At 43.9% G+C, this 21,181-nt stretch overlaps 1 protein-coding gene across 1 annotated transcript; it reads left to right on the top strand.

The window, feature by feature from the left end:
* Nucleotides 1-1,267: 1,267 nt before the first annotated feature.
* On the top strand, nucleotides 1,268-20,282 carry LOC105477051 (SEC11 homolog C, signal peptidase complex subunit). The gene is made up of 6 exons (XM_011733372.3): nucleotides 1,268-1,436; nucleotides 10,645-10,754; nucleotides 14,019-14,168; nucleotides 17,143-17,262; nucleotides 19,041-19,098; nucleotides 20,082-20,282. The coding sequence occupies exons 1-6, from the start codon at nucleotides 1,350-1,352 to the stop codon at nucleotides 20,133-20,135; spliced, it is 579 nt and encodes a 192-aa protein (XP_011731674.1). The 5' UTR covers nucleotides 1,268-1,349; the 3' UTR covers nucleotides 20,136-20,282.
* The last annotated feature ends 899 nt before the right edge of the window (nucleotides 20,283-21,181 follow it).

Here is a 21,181-nt window from a genome sequence, read left to right as displayed (position 1 = left end):
GTTTCCTCCTTAGCTGGATCCCCAAAATTCTCTTTGTCCCTCCAACAGCAGGTGAAATGTAATGGAGGTGAAGTTGGAATGCAAAGAAACAGAACTCTTGACCAATGGCAATTGCAATATCTTGTTTTTGAAAATTTTACACATTCTGTGGTTAAGTTTCTCCCACGCCTTGGAAAACACCTTTGAAACTGAAGGGACCCAAAACTTACCTTTCATTAGCTTCATGGTAAGTCAGCTTCTGGTATATTTTAAATTGCAACCTGATCCTTTCCCCCGGACCTCCCCATTCAACTTATCTGCTTTTCCTGTTGTCATACCACCTCCATCCTTTAGGTACTGTATAAATTATCTATTATATCTGTCTTCGGTAGAATATAAGCTTCATGAGGGCAAGAATCTTTGTTTGTTTTGTTCACTGATGTTTTTCAAGTGCCTAGAACAAGGCCAGGTGCATGATAGGTGCTCCATAAAGATTTGTGGATAAATAAATACAATAAATAATGCATAAACGAGTGAGTGAATGAACCAAAGGTAATCTAGGATCAGAATTGTGATGATCTAGGACTTCTAAATTTAAAACTTTGAGTTCTATTCCAGACTCATTTCAACTTAACCTTGGCCATGTCAGTGAACCTTTCTGGGCCTCTGCTTTCTCGTGTATGAAATTAGGTGGTTATGTATTCTTTTAATTAATATCCATTGCAACCCAACTGTGGTCAAGGCATTCAAAGATACTTCCTTGCATTCAAGTGGTACCACTCAAAACGCAGAATTCATTGGCATCAAAGTCCAACCTCTTCCAAGCCCCGCCCACCTCACGTCCATCTTTAGGCCCTGCCCCGATTCGGTTCAGCCCCCCCACAGCGTAGTGGCACCACCTTTCCTCGTTGCAGTCATCCAATAGCCAAGATACACGGCTAGGTGATTTGCGAGCGGGAGTTAGGTGTCCTCTTGGCGCCTGACCAGAGTCGGGAAATTCGGCTTCTCTTGAGTAGTCCCTTCCCCGAGTTGGCCTCGAGGTATGCGGGGTCACTCGCTGCTCGATGTTCCCTCCGAAGGGTCGGACAAGGCTCCGGAGCCCTGTCGCTGCCCTCCCTAGGAGCCCTGGGTCTTCACTGGCCGAGGTGCCCGCCCCGCGGCATTCTGGGAGTGGTAGTTTTCTTCCTTCAGGTTCCTTCCTGGCTGGCCAGTGCCCAAGACTAGCGAGACTACGATTCCCAGACGCCCAAGCGAGTCGCCGGTCACGTGGCCGCAAGGACGCGGGGCCGGTGGGCGGGGGCCGGCAGGTGCCCCGCTGCTGTCTGTCACATCCAGAGCCGGCGAGCCGCTAGGTCCCCAGAGACCCCGCCATGGTACGCGCGGGCGCCGTGGGGGCGCATCTCCCCGCGTCCGGTTTGGACATCTTCGGGGACCTGAGGAAGATGAACAAGCGCCAGGTGACGGAGGCGGGTGGTGAGCGCGCCCAGGCCGGGACCGGCTGTGCTTGCGAGGAGTTGGGGCTTCCAGTGCAGGGCTCCAGGAAGGGCAGCTCCCAGTGACTGCGGCCGGGCGGCCACCCGAAGCTCCCGCGCTGGGCTCTCAGGCCCTGGGTTCTACGCCCACGTGTGGGCATGGGTGTGCACTTCCTTGCCCTGACAAGAGCACAATTAGGGGAGGGTGTAGGAAAGGGGAGAATAGAAACCCCGTGCCATGGAATATCAAATGTGGATGAGAAAGCCATACACGCTTGTGGGAGAGTTGACTATGTGAACGACAGCTGTTTGCGCGTATTTGAAGGGCCACCCGGTGAAGAGGGAACCGATTTCTCTGTGGGGCTTCAGAGGCCTGACTGCCTGCGGGTGGAAGTGGCAGAAAAGCAGGCGAGAGGGAAGAACTTTCCTACAATGGGAGCTGTCCAGCGATGCCTCCCAAAGCAGTTTCTTTCCAACCTGGGCAGTTGTTTTTCCTCTGACCGTGGGTCTGGACTCAATAATGCTCCCTGTGCCTAGAGAGCTCACAAGCGGTGCGCAATCATTGTGGACTCAACCCATGTTCCCAGCGGGATTCCAGAAGCCTTCGCTGACTTCTGAGATGCCATCATTCTGGCTGCACTATGAATATAGGAGGCAGTGTAGGGTCTTTGGGCAGCTGGGGTGGTTGAATTCCCTCTCCTTTGTGAGAAGACCTAAGAGGAAAACGTTCCTCTTGCTCTCTCCTTAGCCACTTATTAGCCATCATCACTGTCTTTGGGTCCTTATCTCTTCACTATAAGGTTAAGAGTGAGTAGGGATTGGAAAGGAAGCCCTCTCAGTCAGGAAAAATACGATTATGTAAGCTTCTAGGTAGAGAATTTGGGGGACCTGTAGGGCCTAAATATCACGGTGGATACTAATGCCACTATTACTACTAATAAATTGTGCTAAGAAAAATGGGACCTTCCAACCAAGGGATTTTGCTTGTCTTTGAAAATGGTATTAATCCCCATTATTTTGAGGGCATCCAGTTTCATTTGCTCCATCAGTTGAGATGTGGGGTGATGCCCATGGGAAGTCACAACTACTCCTTAAGGCATATGTGTTTTTCCGCTCTCACTCTCCTCCCCCTCCCCCAAGTAGAATTTCAGACTAGTGCAGTCGTGTGGGAAAGTATGATAATTTCTATTTCATCAACCGTGTTTAGGATGTGGTAGTGTCTAGGTGTGCACAGCTGATATACTCCTGTTTCTGGAAGATGAGTAGTAGTAGAGATTATCACCAGCTTAAAAAAGTAACTGCTAATGTCCTGAGCATTGATGCTGTTCACAAGAATACCCTACAGGAAGTAGAGCTTTGTTTAAAAATTTAGACTTAATGGCTGGGTTTTTAAAATGTCTCTAAAATTAGTACTGACTACTGATGGCTGTAATTGCAGACTGTTAGAAAAGGCCCTCTGATGAGTGTATTGATCCCTAAACCACTTTGCCCTTTGAAAGATCAGTGTGTTTTTTTGCTCTCAATGATAAGGCCTGCCAGTAGCTGGCTGTATTGCCTGTTTTGCTAGTCTTCTAATTAAAATTCAGCAAGCTCAAATCTACTGCTTCTCGGTACTTTTTAAAAAAGCTTTGTCCGTTTGCTTTTTTTTTGTTGTTGTTCCTCTTCTTCCCTCCAAAATAGCATCTTATGACACCTTGTCAGGCCTGCATGCTCCACCAGTCTTGAAAGCAGGACCTTCTTTCTCTGCCGCCCCTGCTTACTATTAAAGCAGGACCCACATGCAAGACAAGGGCTCTTTGTTTCTGCAGTGAGGAAGAGAGGAAGAAATACAGCTACTGGCAGTGCTGCTGCTGTCAGCCAGAATCTTTGGTCTGAAATGTTTGCTTAAAACTCTTAGACGTTGGCTGTTTCATCTTTGGTTGACAATGACTGAGTGTGGACTTACTTCTACACTCTTGTCGTGAGCATTAAGTGCTGAGCATACAAAGTTGGTAGGCAAAGGTGAACAACAGCAAAAGCACCCGTGAAACATGGTGGTGGTTTGGTTTTTTTAGACCCCAGTCAGCTTGTCAGGAGTTCAGTCAAAATTACTTTTCTGGATTCCAGGATTTTAAGCCTAGAATCTGATTAGTAGATTTCTTAAAGTTAAGGTGTTGCAAGTATGATCTGTGGTTTCTTAGTTTGATTTTTAGATTTTTGTGTATTTGGGCATTTCCTTAGCAAGTAGATGGTTTGCTCAATGGAAGCTTTTTTGAGGAATTGATTTTGCTTCCCCTTACTGAACTTTTCAAGCTTGGGAAATTATACGGGAAAATATATTCTTGGTACGAGGTCTTTACTGGATAAGTGGCAAGATTTTATAATTTGCTTTTATCAGGGTGGAACCAGATGGCTTGAAAACTTGCCTAAAAACGGCAATCTTTGTTTAAAACCATGGTTTGGGGCTTTCCTAATTGGATATGTAATTCATTATGGAACAGTGGTGATTTATCAAGTGCTTTCAGTCAGGCAGAGCAGCTGGGGAGGGTTTTGAATGTGAATTCCAGTGAACAACTTCTGCTTTAGCGTGGCGTGACTTGTAAGGCTGATTTTACTTTAGAAGCAGTGTTTTGTTGTTGTTGTTGTTGGACACTCAATATTTATTGAATGAAGACATGAATTTTTTTTATCTCTTCTAAATGCTCACTTCGTTGCATTCTTAAATATTTGCTTTGTGATTTTTGATTTTTTCCGTTATGCTCTTTGAGCTTACGGTGAAATGGTGTAAAGACTTTGATTGTTTCATGGCAACTTTCTGGTAAATATTCTTCATTTGATGAGAGATAAAAGACCACATATTGGGTACAGTGCACACTGCTCCAGTGACAGGTGCACTAAAATCTTAGAAACGACCACTAAAGAACTTAATCCATGTAACCAGAAGAAGCAATGGTTTAACGTATTATAGCCCAACACTTTGACAATGTCTGCTTAGCACTCCAGTTTCATTTTTCAGTCTCCTGGGAATATAATGATAGTTTCATAATTTGCTATTGACACAGTAGCCAAGTCGCTTTAAAAAATGGTGTGTAGGCTGAGTGCAGTGGCTCACGCTTGCAATCCTAGCACCTTGGGAGGCCGAGGCAGGTGGATCATTTGAGGTCAGGAGTTCAACACCAGCCTAGCCAACATGGTGAAGCCCTGTCTCTACTAAAAATATAAAAATTAGCCGGGTGTGGTGGCGCACGCCTATTATCTCAGCTACTCGGGAGGCTGAGGCAGGAGAATCGCTTGAGCCAGGGAGGCGGAGGTTGCAGTGAGCAGAGATCGCGCCATTGCACCCCAGCCTGGGCAACAGAGTGAGACTCCATCTCAAAAAAAAAAAAAAAAAAAAAAAAAAAGGTGTAACTTTAATGTTGAATTATATTTATGTTCCTATTTTGATTTATTGCACCAAATACACTATTATCTTAATTCACTTACGTCCTCACTTTCAGTTGTATCCTTCATAATTGCATCAGATTACCTATTGTTACAGTTTTAACATTAACAAGAGACAGTTTTGAGCTCTGCTTTTCCTACCTTACATCAGTCAGAATACGTTTTCAGAATAGAGAAAAGTTTAAAGAAGAAAAGTCAATGACTCGTAATTTCACTATCCTAAAATAGCCTCTCTTAGAGTCTTGGGGCATCTCTTTGTGTTTGTTTTATCGTTTGGTGAGCTCCTACTGCAGCTTACATTTTTCACTCAACATACTGTGTTTGGTTGTGTCATTAAACTTCCTTTTTATTTTCCTCCCCTAACCCAACCCACTTTCTCCTCCACTCCCATTAAGTTCTTTATGCATTGTTTTAAATAGCGGACTAGTCTGCCATTTTCTTTTTCTTTTCTTTTCTTTTCTTTTCTTTTTTTTTTTTTTTTGAGATAGAGTCTTGCTCTGTCACCCAGGCTGGAGTGCAGTGGTGCTATCTCGGCTCATTGCAACCTCTGCCTCCCGGGTTCAAGAGATTCTTGTGCCTCAGCCTCCCGAGTAGCTGGGATTACAGGCGCATGTGCCACCATGCCGGGCTAATTTTTGCATTTTTAGTAGAGTTGGCGTTTCACCATGTTGGCCAGGCTGGTCTTGAACTCCTGAGCTCAGATTATCTGCCCACCTCGGCCTCTCAAAGTACTGGGATTACAGGCGTGAGCTACACCGCACCTGGCCCCATTTTCTACTCAGTTATTTCCCTGTTGTTGCTCATTTATTGCCTTTTCCACATTATTAGAATTAAGACTGTAATGAATGTCTTCGGGCCATAATTCTCAACCTGCACTCACCATTAAAGATGGTTATTTTATCACTATTTGTTCAACAAATTGAATACTTAGCTTTTTGCCAAGCCCATGTTGAATCTTGAGGATACAGCTATGAGCAAGGCTGAAATGATGCCTACTTTTGTGGAATGTAAGGTCTAGTGCAAAAGACACTTTAGGTAATTACATGCTTAATTATGATGCTGATGAACGATATTAAGAAATACAGGATGCAGTGAGAATATGTAATAGGAAGACCTAGGCTGGCCAGAGTGGAGGTTGGCAAACCCCACTGCACCACCTGTTTTTGTAAAGTTTGATTGGCACACAGCCATGCTCTTTCTTTTACATATTGTCTATGGCTGCCTTCCCGCTACATTGGCAGGGCTGAGTAGTTTCAATGAGACTATGTGACCCGTAAACATAAAATATTTACTGTCTTACCCTTTACACAAAAAGTTTGCTGATTTCTAGTCTAGCCGGTCAGGGCAGGGTTCTGTTGGGCACTGGCATTTAATGGTGGATGTAAAGGTGCGTGTTGGTAAACTGAGGGGTCCAGGGAGGGAGCCTTCTGGGTGAAGGCCCTGGGGTGGAAAGAAGCATGTGAGGTGGAAGCATGGACAGTACCACCAGTGCAGCTGGGGTGAGGCGAGCTTCAGCAGCTGAAGTGGGGCTGGGGGGATATATCAGACAGGGCATTAGAGGCCATATTGTAGTTTAGTCTTCATCCTCAGAGTAGTGGGATACAATCAAAGGGCTTTAGGCAGGGCATAGACATGACCAGGTGACCAGATGTGCATTTGAAAACCAGTACAGTCAAGCACCATATAATGATGTTTCTGTCAATGATGGACCACATACACGATGGTGGTCTCATAAAATTATACCATATTTTTACTCTGCCTTTTCTATGCTTAGTTACACAAATACTTAGCAGTGTGTTACAGTCGCCTGTAGTATTCAATCTAGTAGCAAGCTGTACAGGTTTCTAGCCTAGGAGCAATAGGCTACACCGTATAGCTTAGGGGTGTAGTAAGCCACACCATCTGGGTTTGTATAAGTACTCTCTATGATGTTCAAACAACAATAAAATCATCTAACAACGCATTTTTTCAGAATGTGTCTGTCATAAAGTGGCGCATGACTGCCCTGATTGTAGCACAGAGAATGGATCGGAAGAGGTGTGCACGGGCATTAGGAGACCTGTCATGAGGCTGTCACAGCAGCCTGATGGGCCCCGTTGGTGATATGAGAGTGGCGGCAGTGGGAATAGAGAGAACTGTACAAACTCCAGACATGTTTGGAAAGCCAGAATGTATAGAATGAATGGGTACGGGGTGGCCCCAAATAACAGGGCAATAATAATGTCATTTACTGAGAGAAGGATCACTAGCACTGAAAGCTTTTGGAAAAGGTAAGTTTAATTTTGACATGTTGAGCAGGAGGTATCTTTAAAGACATCTGAGTGGAAACATCAGGTAGGCAGTTGGAAGTCTCTGAATTGGGAGTAGTTAGCATGACGGGACCCATGCCAGCATTCAGGTAGAGGAGGTGGTTCAGGTGGAGGAGGAGCAACTGGCAGGAAGACAAGAAAGTGGTCAGAAGTGGATGGCATGCCATCGTGGAAGGCAGGGGCCAAGGGTTTGAAGAAATGATCATGTGTATTGAGAGCTGCTGGAAGGTCAGGTAAGGTGAGGGCTGACAGTTATCCTTTGCATTTAGTGAGCATGTGACTGATTATGTAGGTTGAGGACTGAATATAGATGGTGAAGAAGGGGAGCAACTTGGGGTAGACACTGTTTTGAGAAGAGCTGTGAAGGAGAAGAGAGAGTGTGAAAGCTGGAGGAGGATGTGAGGTGGAGGAAGGGTTTGCGATGGGAGAGTCTTTAGCTGATGGGAGGAGGAGGTATAGAGCCATGATTCAACTTTCACTGCACCTCAGAATCACCCCACCCCTCCCAGCGATCCAGCTGGTCTGGGATGGACTTTCCAGGGCTTCCCCGATGATTCTAAGGTGCAGCCAAGGTTGAGAACCAATGGTATAGAGCAGTGGTTCTCAGCTGTGATTCCCACGCCAGCAGCTTTCGTGTCGCCTGGGAATGTGTCTGAAGTGCAGTCCTCAGGCATCGCCAGCTGATCCTAGTGCACACTGATGCTTGCACGCTGCCGCTGTAAAGAACGGTCCATATACCCAGAAGTCAGAACCACGTAGAACCACCTGGGAAGTCTCTATTTGAACTTCCTGAGTGTCTTTCAGCCTGACTTTTCCAGGCCTTGTGTATTTTTTTATTTATTTATTATTTTTTTGGAGATGGAGTCTCGCTCTGTCGCCCAGACTGGAGTGCAGTGGCCAGATCTCAGCTCATTGCAAGCTCTGCCTCCCGGGTTTACACCATTCTCCTGCCTCAGCCTCCCGAGTAGCTGGTACTACAGGTGCCCGCCACCTCGCCCGGCTAATTTTTTTGGTATCTTTTAGTAGAGACGGGGTTTCACCGTGTTAGCCAGGATGGTCTTGATATCCTGACCTCGTGATCCGCCCGTCTCAGCTTCCCAAAGTGCTGGGATTACAGGCTTGAGCCACCGCGCCTGGCCGGCCTTGTGTATTTTAAACTGTATTTAAACTGTGTTTAAAACTGTATTTTAAATTGTACTCAATGCTCAAAAAGAGTTCATACCACCACATTCCAGCTCAGTTAAAATTGAATTTGGATAGTTGAGGAAAATGATGTTGCCCAGAGCCACGTGATCCAGGTCCTCACTCCAAACTCAATTCAAAAGGATGTTCTGGAAAGCTGGTAGGGAGCTAAGGTGGGATCTAACTTGTCTAACATCACTGCCTCCAAAACACTAAAACTATATTAATAGCAAGGAGGTTTTAGAAGTTATCAGTTACTCCAGGATATGCCCAGGAAAGGAAACAAGATCAGCCAAATACTAGAAGCTGGAAAACAGATGGAAGAATGGGAACTGGCACAGCCAGAGAAAGCCAGGATCTGAGCGGCACTGGGGGAGGCTGTGGCTCTTCAGGTTTGTGAGGCAGAGAGAGTCCTGAGACCCAGGAATTGGTGTCCCCAGAACTGAAGGCGAAGGGGAGATAGGGCTGAAATAAATTTGATTGGGTAGAAAGGCATAGAAGCAGTGAGACCCCCCGCTCTCCTGTCTTCCACCCAGAGGCCTCACCTTCCTCAGCAGAGGTCTGGGAGTTCATTGCCTGGAGAGGGGAACGGAAATCTCTGGAGGAGGGGCTGCCAGGCCTGGTAGGGTTGTGGCTCCCACCCTATAAGTGACTGTGCACACTACATGCTGAGGGTAGAAAAACAGAAGTGAGGGGTGAAGGACCTGACAGAACATGGGTCCTCAGGTATACACAGAGGTGAGCACAGGTGCCAGGAGAACAGGCACCTGCGGCCCGGTGGAAGGGGGTCATTGAACCAGTGGGGATAGACCCACGTGGGGATAGAGCCATTTTGGTTCCGGGGTGTGTTGCTGAGAGTGGGTGGCCCCAGTGGAGGGGAGATCTTTGGAGATGTGGATGGGGGCCCAGGAATTAAGATAGCACAGTGTTGATGGACCACCCACCTGGCTCTGCAGATCACCCCAACAGCTGCAGGGGTTGTGAAGAGGAAGATTGAGGCAGGTACCAAAGTAAGGAGCGTCCCTGGTGGGCGGTGCTGGCGATGCCATGAGGGGCTTTGATTTTGAGTGGTCCTAGCCACAGCAGCGTTAGTCCCTGTTGCGCCTGGAAGGAAGGCGGATGTTTGGGCTGACAGGTCAGCTCCAGCCCGACAGGGTGTTGGCACATGGGCAGGTGTTGTTTTCTCCTTTAGTCACCAGGAGTTGGCAGGTGCAGCAGGCAGCTGTCAGCAAGGAAGAGCCTGTGCTTCAGCTTGTGCCATGCTGCAAGGAGCGAGGCAAGCCCAGTGGGTCTAAACGCAGTGGTCTGAGGTAGAGTGGGTGGGCTTCTACCTCCTTCTCAGAGCTGATGTAACTAGTGCTTATGCGTTAACTCGTGTGACCTGCCCACCTGTACTCTTTTTTTTTTTTTTTTGTAACGGAGTCTCGCTCTGTCGCCCAGGCTGGAGTGCAGTGGTGCGATCTCGGCTCACTGCAAGCTCCACCTCCCGGGTTCACGCCATTCTTCTGCCTCAGCCTCCTCCCAAGTAGCTGAGACCACAGGCGCCCGCCCTACGCCCAGCTAAATTTTTTTTTGTATTTTTTAGTAGAAACGGGGTTTCACTGTGTTAGCCAGAATGGTCTCGATCTCCTGACCTCGTGATCTGCCTGCCTCAGCCTCCCAAAGTGCTGGGATTACAGGCGTGAGCCACTGTGCCCGGCCCCTAACCACATATTTGTTATTTACCTTTTAAAACATTTGTGAAAAATTTAAACATTAAGATGTTTAGCATTTCTGTTCACTGGTTTTAAAATGTCATTTTTAGATGCAGGATGACCTCATTGCCAAGCACTATAGGAATCGGAAGCTTCCGTTTGAGGCTAAAGGTAGTTGTAGGTGAATCCACAGTGTGCGGATCAGGGTGAGACCTGTGCTCAGCATGCTGCACTGTGTCTGGGAATGGTCTTCATCGGGAGGCTCTGGTGGCAGGCCTTGAGTAGCGCAACCCTCTAGGGTCTAAGGTGCTGGGAAATCCCGAAGAGGTGATGAGGGCCTCCTTGGGGCTTTAACAAGACAGGCCTCACAGATTGCTCTTTTTTCCTCCCCTCTCTCTCACTTAAGGAGAGATATTTGCCAGGCTCTTTCCAGGGACAAAAGTTGAAATACTGCAGAATTTTGTCCCTTGTGTTAGTTTCCTGTCCTAAAACCGTGTCTTTGGAAAAGTTTGATGAGTGCATCTCCAGCTTCAGGGTGGCGGGTCTTCTGCCACTGGTTTTCACTGTGGTTCCTCTTTTTCATTCCAGCTCTATTACCAGGTTTTAAACTTCGCCATGATTGTGTCTTCTGCTCTCATGATATGGAAAGGCTTGATCGTGCTCACCGGCAGCGAGAGCCCCATCGTGGTGGTGCTGAGGTAGGTCCCCCAGGCTGGCCTCCAGCCTCCAGCCTCCATCACAAGGCTGCCCTGGGTCTGAGGAGCGGAGCAGCCTTAAGTGAAAACCTGTATGACAGCTGAAATTCAAGATTTTAATTGGATAAATTATTAGTCTTTATTGATACCTATTTTGAGAATGTTTCTTTTTTTCTGGCTTTTGAAAAATCTTATCTTTCTTAGTAGACATTTTAGAGCTTTAACCATGTTGGTGCTTGTGCACCTAATCCATGTCAAATGACAATTTAATAATATGGTATTCATGCATTATTTCTATACAAATTGATTTTTAAACATAACTAAAAATGTTACTTCATTTTCTTTGTACCAAACAGGCAGGGCGTCCGTATCCCCAGTGCGTAGCATTGTGTCTAGTATTTTTTTCAAGCTTCTTCAGTACTAGTGGTGTATTGATGGCTACTATCTTCTTGAGACTATGATGCTTATAAAAGTACAGCATGTTTATTTTAGAAAAGTTACCACTAGAGTTAACTTCACACAGCCATAAAGCCATCCAAGGGGAAAAACTTAACATCAGTTTGAAATCAAATGGCCGTGTTTGGGAGCTGGTAGGTGCTTCAAGATGCCGTCTGTCTGGTGTGTCTTAGGTCATCAGATCTGTTGTTTTCAAGGTGGCATGGTGGGCTGTGGCAGTAACTTGGGCAGAGTCACAGCTTACCAGTGCAGGAGCCGAGGCCAGAACATAGGGCTCTTAGCTCCCATACCAGTGCCCTTTCCCTCCACCGGGCCTTGCCACCACCTTGTGGGGTCATAGCCATGATCCACGCCCCACCAGGCCGCCCTCATGTGGTTGGCCAAGGGGCACACTTCTAGAGATGGAGTTTCCGTGAATTTAGAAGAGGCCAGCCTAGCTCACAGCAGAGCTGTGGGACCTCCGACCCACTCGTGTTCACACTGTGCTTTAGGGAGGCCCCTGGCGTTGGGGTGGGTGGATTAGGAGTGGGGAGAAGGGAGGTACACTCATGGATTCAGGAAACCTTAGCCTTGCTTCACGTGTAACAGTTCCATGCTTGTGTGTTTTATGTGGTTACACTTCCTGGTAAGATTTCATTTGAAGGAAGGATTTTAAGGCTTTTTTTTTTTTTTTTTTTTTTTTAAAGAAGAAGGAAGTTAAAACCTCAAATTTAGATGGACTCTCTCCTTTAACAGACAAGGAACCTGAGGCCCAATGAGGCCAGGCCTCAAGCATCTCCCAGTAACTTTTGGCAGAGCCAACACTAGATCTGAGATTTCCTGGCCCTCCTCAGATGTCACAGACACACTTCCACACAGGAGCTAGTGTGAAATTGCTGCACTTAGGGACTTTTTTTTTTTTTTAAAGCATCCTTTGTAATGTTAAAGCAATTTGGTTTGTCAGCATAAACCAATGACATCCCTAAGGGATGTGTAGTTTTTGGGGGAATCTGGCCCATGAGGAAAGCAAGCAGACATTGATATTAGTGAAACATTGAAGAGAACTGCTCTCCTGATAGGACATGATAGTGACCCTTGATGTCCAACTTCAGGACACCTATGGCCTCTGTCGTCTGTGCAGGGATCTTTTCCTAGCTGCAGTTCTCTTACACTGTTACTTTTCTATCAACATCTTCCCACTGTATCTTCAGGAATTTTGTCGAAGGAGTAAAGATGAAGCCACAGATGAAGAAATTATCTTAAGCATTTTAGCTTTTTTTTTTTTAACCCTGAAACAATTATGTTTTATTTTCAGAAGAAGACAAAATAGAATTTCATATTGGGGGACAGAACAAACTCAAATTTGTCGACTGTGATGTTTTCTCTTAAGTCAGTTGTATTTCTAGCCCTTTTCCCCTGTCATTCAGATTGGCTGATTTTGAATGCTTCATCCATGACCATACTTAGTGGCACTGGTTTGACAGGCTGCATTTCTCCTTGCCACCTTCTGCACCTGCTGAGATGTTCGAGGTGGGCCAGGCTGGAGGGAAGGAGGGCAAGCTTCTCGAACTCTTGTTGGGAGCCATGGTTTTCTTTGTTTCCGCTAGAGCTCCACGGAGCTTCAGTGGTTCATTCTCCTCAGGTTCTTCCTGCTCAGCAGCCGTTACTCGTCCTTGGTTGCACAGCCCCCTGTCAAGCTGTATTTCTAGGTCTTATTCTCTCACGTATTAAAGCAAAGAATTAGCACACACATACGTGTGTGTGTGTGTATATATATATATTATATATATATATTTAAAAAAATGAACTTTTCAAATTTTAGCTTCCAGCATATTGCAATTTACTTTGAATCCACCAAAGATTTTGGCACAGGTTTAAATTGGTATCATGTGGAATTATTTATTGACTTCCACAATAACTCAGTCCATATTTGTTAGAATTGGACTTTTGTAGAATATGGTGGAATTCTCCACCATATTCTCCTGCTGCTGCAGGAGGCGAAGGACTTGGGTTCCCGTTTTGTCCCAGCCTCAGTTTGGCATCAGGGTGGGTCGTGCTCCCCAAGTGCTTTCATGTGTGCCTCATTTCTTTTTTTTTTTTTTTTTTTTTTCTGGAGACGGAGTCTCGCTCTGTCACCCAGGCTGGAGTGCAGTGGCCGGATCTCGGCTCACTGCAAGCTCCGTCTCCCGGGTTCACGCCATTCTCCTGCCTCAGCCTCCCGAGTAGCTGGGACTACAGGCGCCCGCCACCTCGCCCTGCTAGTTTTTTGTATTTTTTAGTAGAGACGGGGTTTCACTGTGTTAGCCAGGATGGTCTCGATCTCCTGACCTCGTGATCCGCCCGTCTCGGCCTCCCAAAGTGCTGGGATTACAGGCTTGAGCCACCGCGCCCGGCTGGTGTGTGCCTCATTTCTTAAGTAAGGATTGCAGTATCCTAAGTGCTGGGGATCTGCTCTAAATGAAAGGATTGCCCTAGATGATTAGCTGTAAGTCTGCAGTTCTGGAGGAAAACGCTACTGTATTTGTAGATGCAGGACTTTTTTGAAAGCTAAAAATTGGTAGCTTTTACTTCAGAGTTGACATTAATCCTGCTTGCTTTTCTACCTGATACGAACTGCAGAGGGTCCTGCCAGTGCTCATGACACGTTAATGTCAGTAGAAGTCATTTCCTTTCGCACACGTTACTACCTTGAGCAGTCAGAAGGAAGCCGCAGTGGCTTGTTTTATAGCTCCTGATACCTACTTGACTATTGAGTTTCACCTCTGACATGTTTATTCTGATCGCCTTTTGGACACAGGGTAATGCTGATACTGACTTTGTGCTTCTTTCTAGTGGCAGTATGGAGCCGGCCTTTCACAGAGGAGACCTCCTGTTCCTCACAAATTTCCGGGAAGACCCGATCAGAGCTGGTGAAATAGTTGTTTTTAAAGTTGAAGGACGAGACATTCCAATAGTTCACAGAGTAATCAAAGTTCATGAAAAGTAAAGAGGCTTATTTCTTTTTGATTTTGTTTTGTAAATTTTTGGTAGATTCATGGCTAATTAGAAACTAGTAAAAGCACAGGATGATGTCGTGAGTTCTGCCATTTTCTCACTGGGTGACTTTGGACCGACTGCGTAACTCTTTCTGTAGGATGAGAGTTGTGGTAGTTAAACCCACAGTAACTCACAGAGTGATTATGAGAATTGAGTGAACTAATGTTTACTAAAGCAATTCAGAAACTTAAATTGCTGCACAAATGTAAGGTGTGATATATTATGACATGGTAGTTATTTGAAGGAGTTCAAAGAAAATCAAACAGTTTTGATATGAAAATTATTTTCTGAAATGCAAAAAAAACTAGCTGTTTTTTCTATGTTTGGCCAATGTGGCATTTTCAGCAGTAATATTAGTCCTGGATGGATAAAAATTCCTTTTCCAACTCATCTCATGATTTGGTCGTTGCATATTCTGCATTAATTTTCCATTGCCACATCCCCCACTCCCCAAACAGCCTTGCTGTTAATACCAGCCATGACTTACTTATTAAGATCCTTTTCTGGAACCGGAAACATTTGCTTCTTGCTCAAATATATAAAGTTCCCATGAGAGAGTACTTCACATGATTAGTAAAAGTGTTACATTTCATATATACTTGGTTATTCATTTACCTTTATGCAGCTTAGTATGGATTTTTATCTGTATGAGTCAGAATTAAATTCAGGTATGCCAAGGTATGTTTTTAAATAATGGAGCATTTCTCACTCTGTATGTGTGTGTGAGTTTGAGAGAGAGAAGTAACTCCTTGTACATATCTGGTATTAGATTCCCATTCCATTCACTGCTTCTTTTTTTGAGATGGAGTCTCACTCTGTCGCCTAGGCTGGAGTACAATGGTGTGATCTCCGCTCACTGCAACTTCCGCCTCCCGGGTTCAAGCGACTCTCCTGCCCCAGCCTCCTGAGTACCTGGGACTACAAGCATGCACCATCATGCCTGGCTAATTTTTTTTTTTTTTTTTTGAGACAGAGCCTCGTTCTTGTCTCCTCGGCTGGAGTGCAATGGCGTGATCTCAGCTCACTGCAACCTCTGCCTCCTGGGTTCAGGCAGTTCTCCCTTAGCCTCTCAAGTAGCTGGAATTACAGGCACGTGCCACCACACCTGACTAATTTTTGTATTTTTAGTAGAGATGGGTTTTCGCCATGTTGGCCAGGCTGGTCTCAAACTCCTGACCTCAGGTGATCCGCCCGTCTCAGCCTCCCACATTGCTGGGATTATAGGCGTGAGTAACCGCGCCTGGCCCATTTACTGCTTCTTCACAAGTGTACCCCACAGATATGGATACTTATTCACTTCACTTTACTCTACACATGAGAACAATCCAGTTTCATCCTGTGCTGATACACTGGTCCTGTGCTAACGGTTACTTGATGCCTACCTGTTAGATTCCTGAGGAAGCAGCATCCTCAATCATGATGTGACAGTACTTGCACTGACTTACAATTAATTTCTAAAGATGATCCATTGTTCCAAGTTGAGGAAATGATTATTTGCTCTAATTTGCATGAATTATGAGACACTGTCAGGATTTTTATCCTGATTTCCTTTATAACCGTGTCTGCAAATCAGCTTGCTCTTTTTAATATGGTTTCAAATCTTTGGGGGTTTTTGGCATTTTATCACATTATAATAGTGCATTCTTTTTTCGTCTCTCTTATTGAAAGAAGACCCTCTTTACAGCTCCATAATACTACAATATTATGTTTCTAGAGTCAAGGCTATCTGAGCACCAGTTTAGAATGCTTAAAATGGGTCCCACATGTCTCTTTAACACACTGGTGTTATGCCATTTGTGATTCTTGTTTCCCTGCAAATTCTACTTTATGCTACCGTGGTCAGTGGTGAAGGAAATAATGCAGTAACAAATTGTGCATTTGGCAAGGAAAAGGAAATCTGAGGACAGCCTAGAGCACAGTTGCATTTAAATTACCTTGTGCTCAAATCTGTGTGATCTAGGATTAAGTTTATATCTAGGGTGAAGAGGAATATCATCCATGTTAACAAATTGGTCTATGAGGCTGGGCATGGTGGCTTATGCCTGTAATCCCAGCACTTTGGGAGGCCGAGGCGGGTGGATCACTTGAGGTCAGGAGTTCTAGATCAGCCTGGCCAACATGGCAAAACCCCACCTCTACTAAAAGTGCAAAAGTTACCTCGGTGTGGTGGCTCACACCTGTAATTCCAGCTACTCAGAGACTGAGGCAGGAGAATCGCTTGAACCTGGGAGGCAGAGGTTGCAGTGAGCTGAGATCGCACATGGCACTTCAGCCTGGGTGACAGAGCAAGACTCCATCTCAGACAAACAAACACACAAACAAAAAACCGAATTGTTCCATGAGGTCTAAGAATGAAAACAGTTCAAGTCCAGCACAGGTTGTTAAACCACCTTCATGTCCTGACTTCTGACCTGTTCTGACTTGAAGCGAATGAAGTGAGCCTGGAAAAGCTCCTTGTCAGCAGTGTTTTTGTGTATTACGAATCTGGACTTGAAAGAATTGCACAGTGGTGATTCACATGATTTTACCTACTGATGAATGACACGAATACACTTGTTTACAGGTTAAAAAAATATTAGGTCCTAGTATATTCGTCATTCCCAGAAGCCATGTGGTGAGATGGAATTCTTCATTGTGTGCTGTGCTGGAAGCAAATTGTTGCCCTTGTGCTTGGTCATGCTTTTTGTTGTCACAGTTACTTGAGTGTTTTGGAATTGAAGTCTACAAAATGGTCATTAGATTTGTGCTTCAGTTGAATGGTTGTCTTAAGCAGTCATCTTAGATTTAAAAAAGGTCAGGTTATCTTTGACTGTTTTTCTAAATGCTCCTGTCTGACAGTAAACTCTTGGGTAAACTAATATTTTTGTAAATGACGCTGTGCTGAAAATAATTTTTGAGAGGACATTATTTTGCTTTCCAGAGATAACGGAGACATCAAATTTCTGACTAAAGGAGATAATAATGAAGTTGACGATAGAGGCTTGTACAAAGAAGGCCAGAACTGGCTGGAAAAGAAGGACGTGGTGGGAAGAGCAAGAGGGTGAGAATTCACCTTTAAGTTATATAGAAGGCTATGGAAAACACTTAGAAATGAAGAAATTAAATCGATAGGCTGAATCGTTAATTACAAATCAGGAGAGTTCTAAGCAGTTCTAGTTTATCCTGTGAAGACAAATACAACTTATAAATTCCTAAAGACCTAAAATCTAAAACAGAGCCCAGTTACCTGTATGATGGGTTCAAATCTATTTAAAAATAAATCCAGCCAGGCGCAGTGACTCACACCTGTAATCCCAGCACCTTTGGGAGGCCAAGGCAGGAGGATCACTTGAGCCCAGGAGTTCAAGACCAGCCTGGGTAACATAGGGATACCCCATCTCTATTAATAAAAATTTTTAAAAAATTGTTCTTAAAAAATGAATAAAAATAAATCCTGAGAGATTAGTTATTTGTGGATTTTAAATAACCATTACAAGAAAGTCTCCCAGAGATAACCACTGTTTAACATTTCAGGGAATGCTGTAGATACTCTCTGGGCTGGTACAGATGTGTGTTATACATATATATAATTTTACTTAGAATTTGATTGTTTTTCACCCAGCAGGAAGTTGGAAATAGCTTTTCGTGTCAAATCTACATCTATATCTTTTTAAGTGGCTACAAGCTGTTTTATTGCGAATACAAATTTATTTAACCAATCCCCTTTTGGTGGACACTTAGATTATTTCGTATTTTTCGTAACTAGAAACATTTCTGTGATACATCTTTTAGTATTCATCTTTGTATAGTTGTCCAGCAATGAGTTCTGCTTCTGATTGACATAACAGAGAATGTGTCCTCATTAAAAACCAAAAAAGGGAATTCTTCCCCTCTTGGCAACCCATTTTATGTTGAACAGATTTAGAAATGTTTTTTTTTTATCTTACCTAAATCTCACTAGCTTTTTAAGGCTGGAGAGACTGGCTACCATTTTGTAAGATTTAGCATTATCAATCAGATTGTGGCTTACGGCTTCTTCCTACTCCTTTAACCATTTTTCTTTGTTGCATTTTCACTTGAATGTCTGCGGGGGGACCGGGAGGGCTTCCAGTTAGTCCATCCTGTCTTTCTAGACACTCTGGTGAAAGACTTTGGATAAGAGAGAGGATGGAGCTACTGATGTATAAAAGACTGGAAGGTACTATGGGTGTGTTAGCTTGTCTCCCACGAGCAGAGGTGATTGAGACCTGGGTCCATCTGATTACATATTGCTGTTAATTTTGTCAGCGTAATCATTGGCTGGTTTATGCACTGAACCTCCTCTCTCTGGGCTCATAATCATATATGAGTATAAGTTATGCTATTCACATTTGTATTTGCTACCCAATACATTTATTTGTTATATCTGACAAGCACTGGGAAATCAAAATAATTATTTGCATTACAAACTCATTACTCATGTGCTTTGAAAGCTTTATCTAACAGCAGTTTTTATATAGGCTATCTGAATCTTCTCTTCTAAATAAAAACTAGATTTGTGAAAGTTGCCTATTCTTTTTGTATAAGCGGCTTAACTATTTTAATTGTAGCAAGTGAAGACAACCAGCATCACTATCTCAACTCAAGTGCCTACTTAGAAAACTTGTCCTGGCTGCCAGTGCTGATGCTCCTTACTAATAAAGCTGTTTGAGACAGGGCTGAATACATCCTTACAGCCCCGGTCAGTGGCATTCCCACGTACGATTCATTTCCTAAGACTGATTTATAGTATTTTCAGATGTTGCCATCATCATGTTATAAACAATTTTTATATCTCTTGCTTTTTATCCCACAATTTAGGTTTTTACCATATGTTGGTATGGTCACCATAATAATGAATGACTATCCAAAATTCAAGGTAGGAATTTATGTGTGTCTATATTTGTTTACTTAGTTAAATATTGGAGCTTTTACTTGTGCAACTGTAAAGAGGCAGTCTTCTTAAAACATGTTGCCATTAATAGGCCTGCAGAATATCTATAGTTAACCACAAATTAATGTAGTCATTTAAAGTAGCAACATTTAAATTAATTATTTAAAATAGCTACTTTCCCCCTGTGTGTTCATGTTCTAAAATGGCATTTATCTAATTGCTGCTTTTTATTATGGAAATTTTCACACACACACAAAAGTAGTCCCATAAACTAGTAATGCTTACCTCTCAACTTCAACAAAAATGGTATCTCTCTCTCTCTCAATATATATGTGTATATATGTGTGTGTATATATCATATATATGTAAATGTGTGTGTGTGTATATATATATATATTTTTTTTTTTTGGACGGAATCTGGCTCTGTCACCCAGGCTAGAGTGCAGTGGCACAATTTCGGCTCACCGCAACCTCCGCCTCCCAGGTTCAAGTGATTCTCCTTCCTCAGCCTCCCTAGTGGCTGGGATTACAGGTGTGCACCACCACGCCCAGCTCATTTTTGTATTTTTAGTAGAGACAGGGTTTCACCATGTTGGCCAGCCTGGTCTCGATCTCCTGACCTCAGGTGATCTGCCCGCCTTAGCCTCCCAAAGTGCTGGGATTACAGGCATGTATCTAAGTATTTTTTTAAAAAAATCACTTGACAAACAATGGGAAACCTGCGTAGGAGTAAGCACTGCATTTGCTGTGTTTGTTCTTTGTCTGATCTTCAGTCCATCAGTATATTTTTAGGTTTTTGATCATAATGTGGCATTGAACAGCTCATTTAGAGAACAAGGCATGGGGGGAAGAGGTAATCTTTTGATTCTGTCCTCAGCCCAGTATTTAACGGACTTCATCTGAATACATTTACAGACCAAGTTTCTTTGTAGACCTCACAGTGATTTTCCATTGTGTTTTCTTTCCAGTATGCTCTTTTGGCTATAATGGGTGCATATGTGTTACTAAAACGTGAATCCTAAAATGAGAAGCAGTTCCTGGGACCAGATTGAAATGAATTCTGTTGAAAAAGAGAAAAACTAATATATTTGAGATGTTCCATTTTCTGTATAAAAGGGAACAGTGTGGAGATGTTTTTGTCTTGTCCAAATAAAAGATTCACCAGTAAAGATGGTTTTCTTTTGTGGAATCTGATTTGAATCTGCTCAATCTCTCTGCCAATTGTGGGAAGCTCTACACTGAGTGTGAGGGTCTGCACCACTTCAATAACAAGGCAGGCTGTTTAGGGCCTGGCCTGCTAGTGGGGCAAGGCATGGTCCACATGTATAGTTGTAATGTCTGAGTTTCAAAAGTAAAATTCTTAATATAATGACATTTCTGGGGGTAAACAAAGAGGCCCTTAAAAGGACATAGTTTCTTATTAAAGTATAATCTGAGAAACTAAGAAAGCCAACATCTTTTAGAAGGAAGGGATGTAATCTGCTTTGTTTTGTGGTATGATATATCTTGAGATAGTTTGTTAAATTATTTGAGAAGTGTTTAATAAATTATTTAAAATGGTGCATACTCTTTTGAAAAACTGCAAAAACTCCAGAAGGGTAAAAGTTGAAAATTGCAAAAACTACAAAAGGTCTCTTTCCTCAGACTTCCCTTTCCGCTTACCAGGGATATCCACCATTAAATTAGATATTTGCACGCTATATAGTCCTGCAGAGAAAGTAGACCCTCTTGCAAGTATTTATCAAGCGCTTTTACCCAGCCACTGTCTGATGTGCTGGAGGTACAAAGTCCCTGCCCTGACGGAGCCCACACTGGAGCAGGAGGAACAGATAACACATGAGCCTATGATTTCAGGTACTGGTCATTGCTATGAAGAAAGATAAAGCATGTTAAGCAGATAGAGGGTGACAGACGACACTGCTTTTCAGATGGAAGTCAGAGGAGACCTCTCTAAGGAGGTGACATTAAGCAGAGTTGAAAGAAATGAGAGGGAGTGGAGCACATAAATCCCGGGAAGTGCATTGTAGCCAAGTGCAGAAAAGGGAGTGCTGTTGGCGGGCTAGAGGGT

The sequence above is a fragment of the Macaca nemestrina genome, chromosome 19 (assembly GCF_043159975.1).
Source record: "Macaca nemestrina isolate mMacNem1 chromosome 19, mMacNem.hap1, whole genome shotgun sequence".
Taxonomy (NCBI): domain Eukaryota; kingdom Metazoa; phylum Chordata; class Mammalia; order Primates; family Cercopithecidae; genus Macaca; species Macaca nemestrina.
The sequence above is the reverse complement of the archived record's forward strand: the minus strand, read 5'-3'. Positions and strand labels throughout refer to the sequence as shown.

What these genes read in the sequence shown, in the direction of transcription:
- LOC105477051 (XM_011733372.3), top strand. Translation starts at nt 1,350, where the DNA reads ATGGTACGCGCGGGCGCCGTGGGGGCGCATCTCCCCGCGTCCGGTTTG. An exon ending in GGAAGATGAACAAGCGCCAG is followed by an intron (nt 1,437 to 10,644) that starts GTGACGGAGGCG and finishes TTTTCATTCCAG; the next exon opens with CTCTATTACCAGGTTTTAAA. An exon ending in GTAATCAAAGTTCATGAAAA is followed by an intron (nt 14,169 to 17,142) that starts GTAAAGAGGCTT and finishes TTTGCTTTCCAG; the next exon opens with AGATAACGGAGACATCAAAT.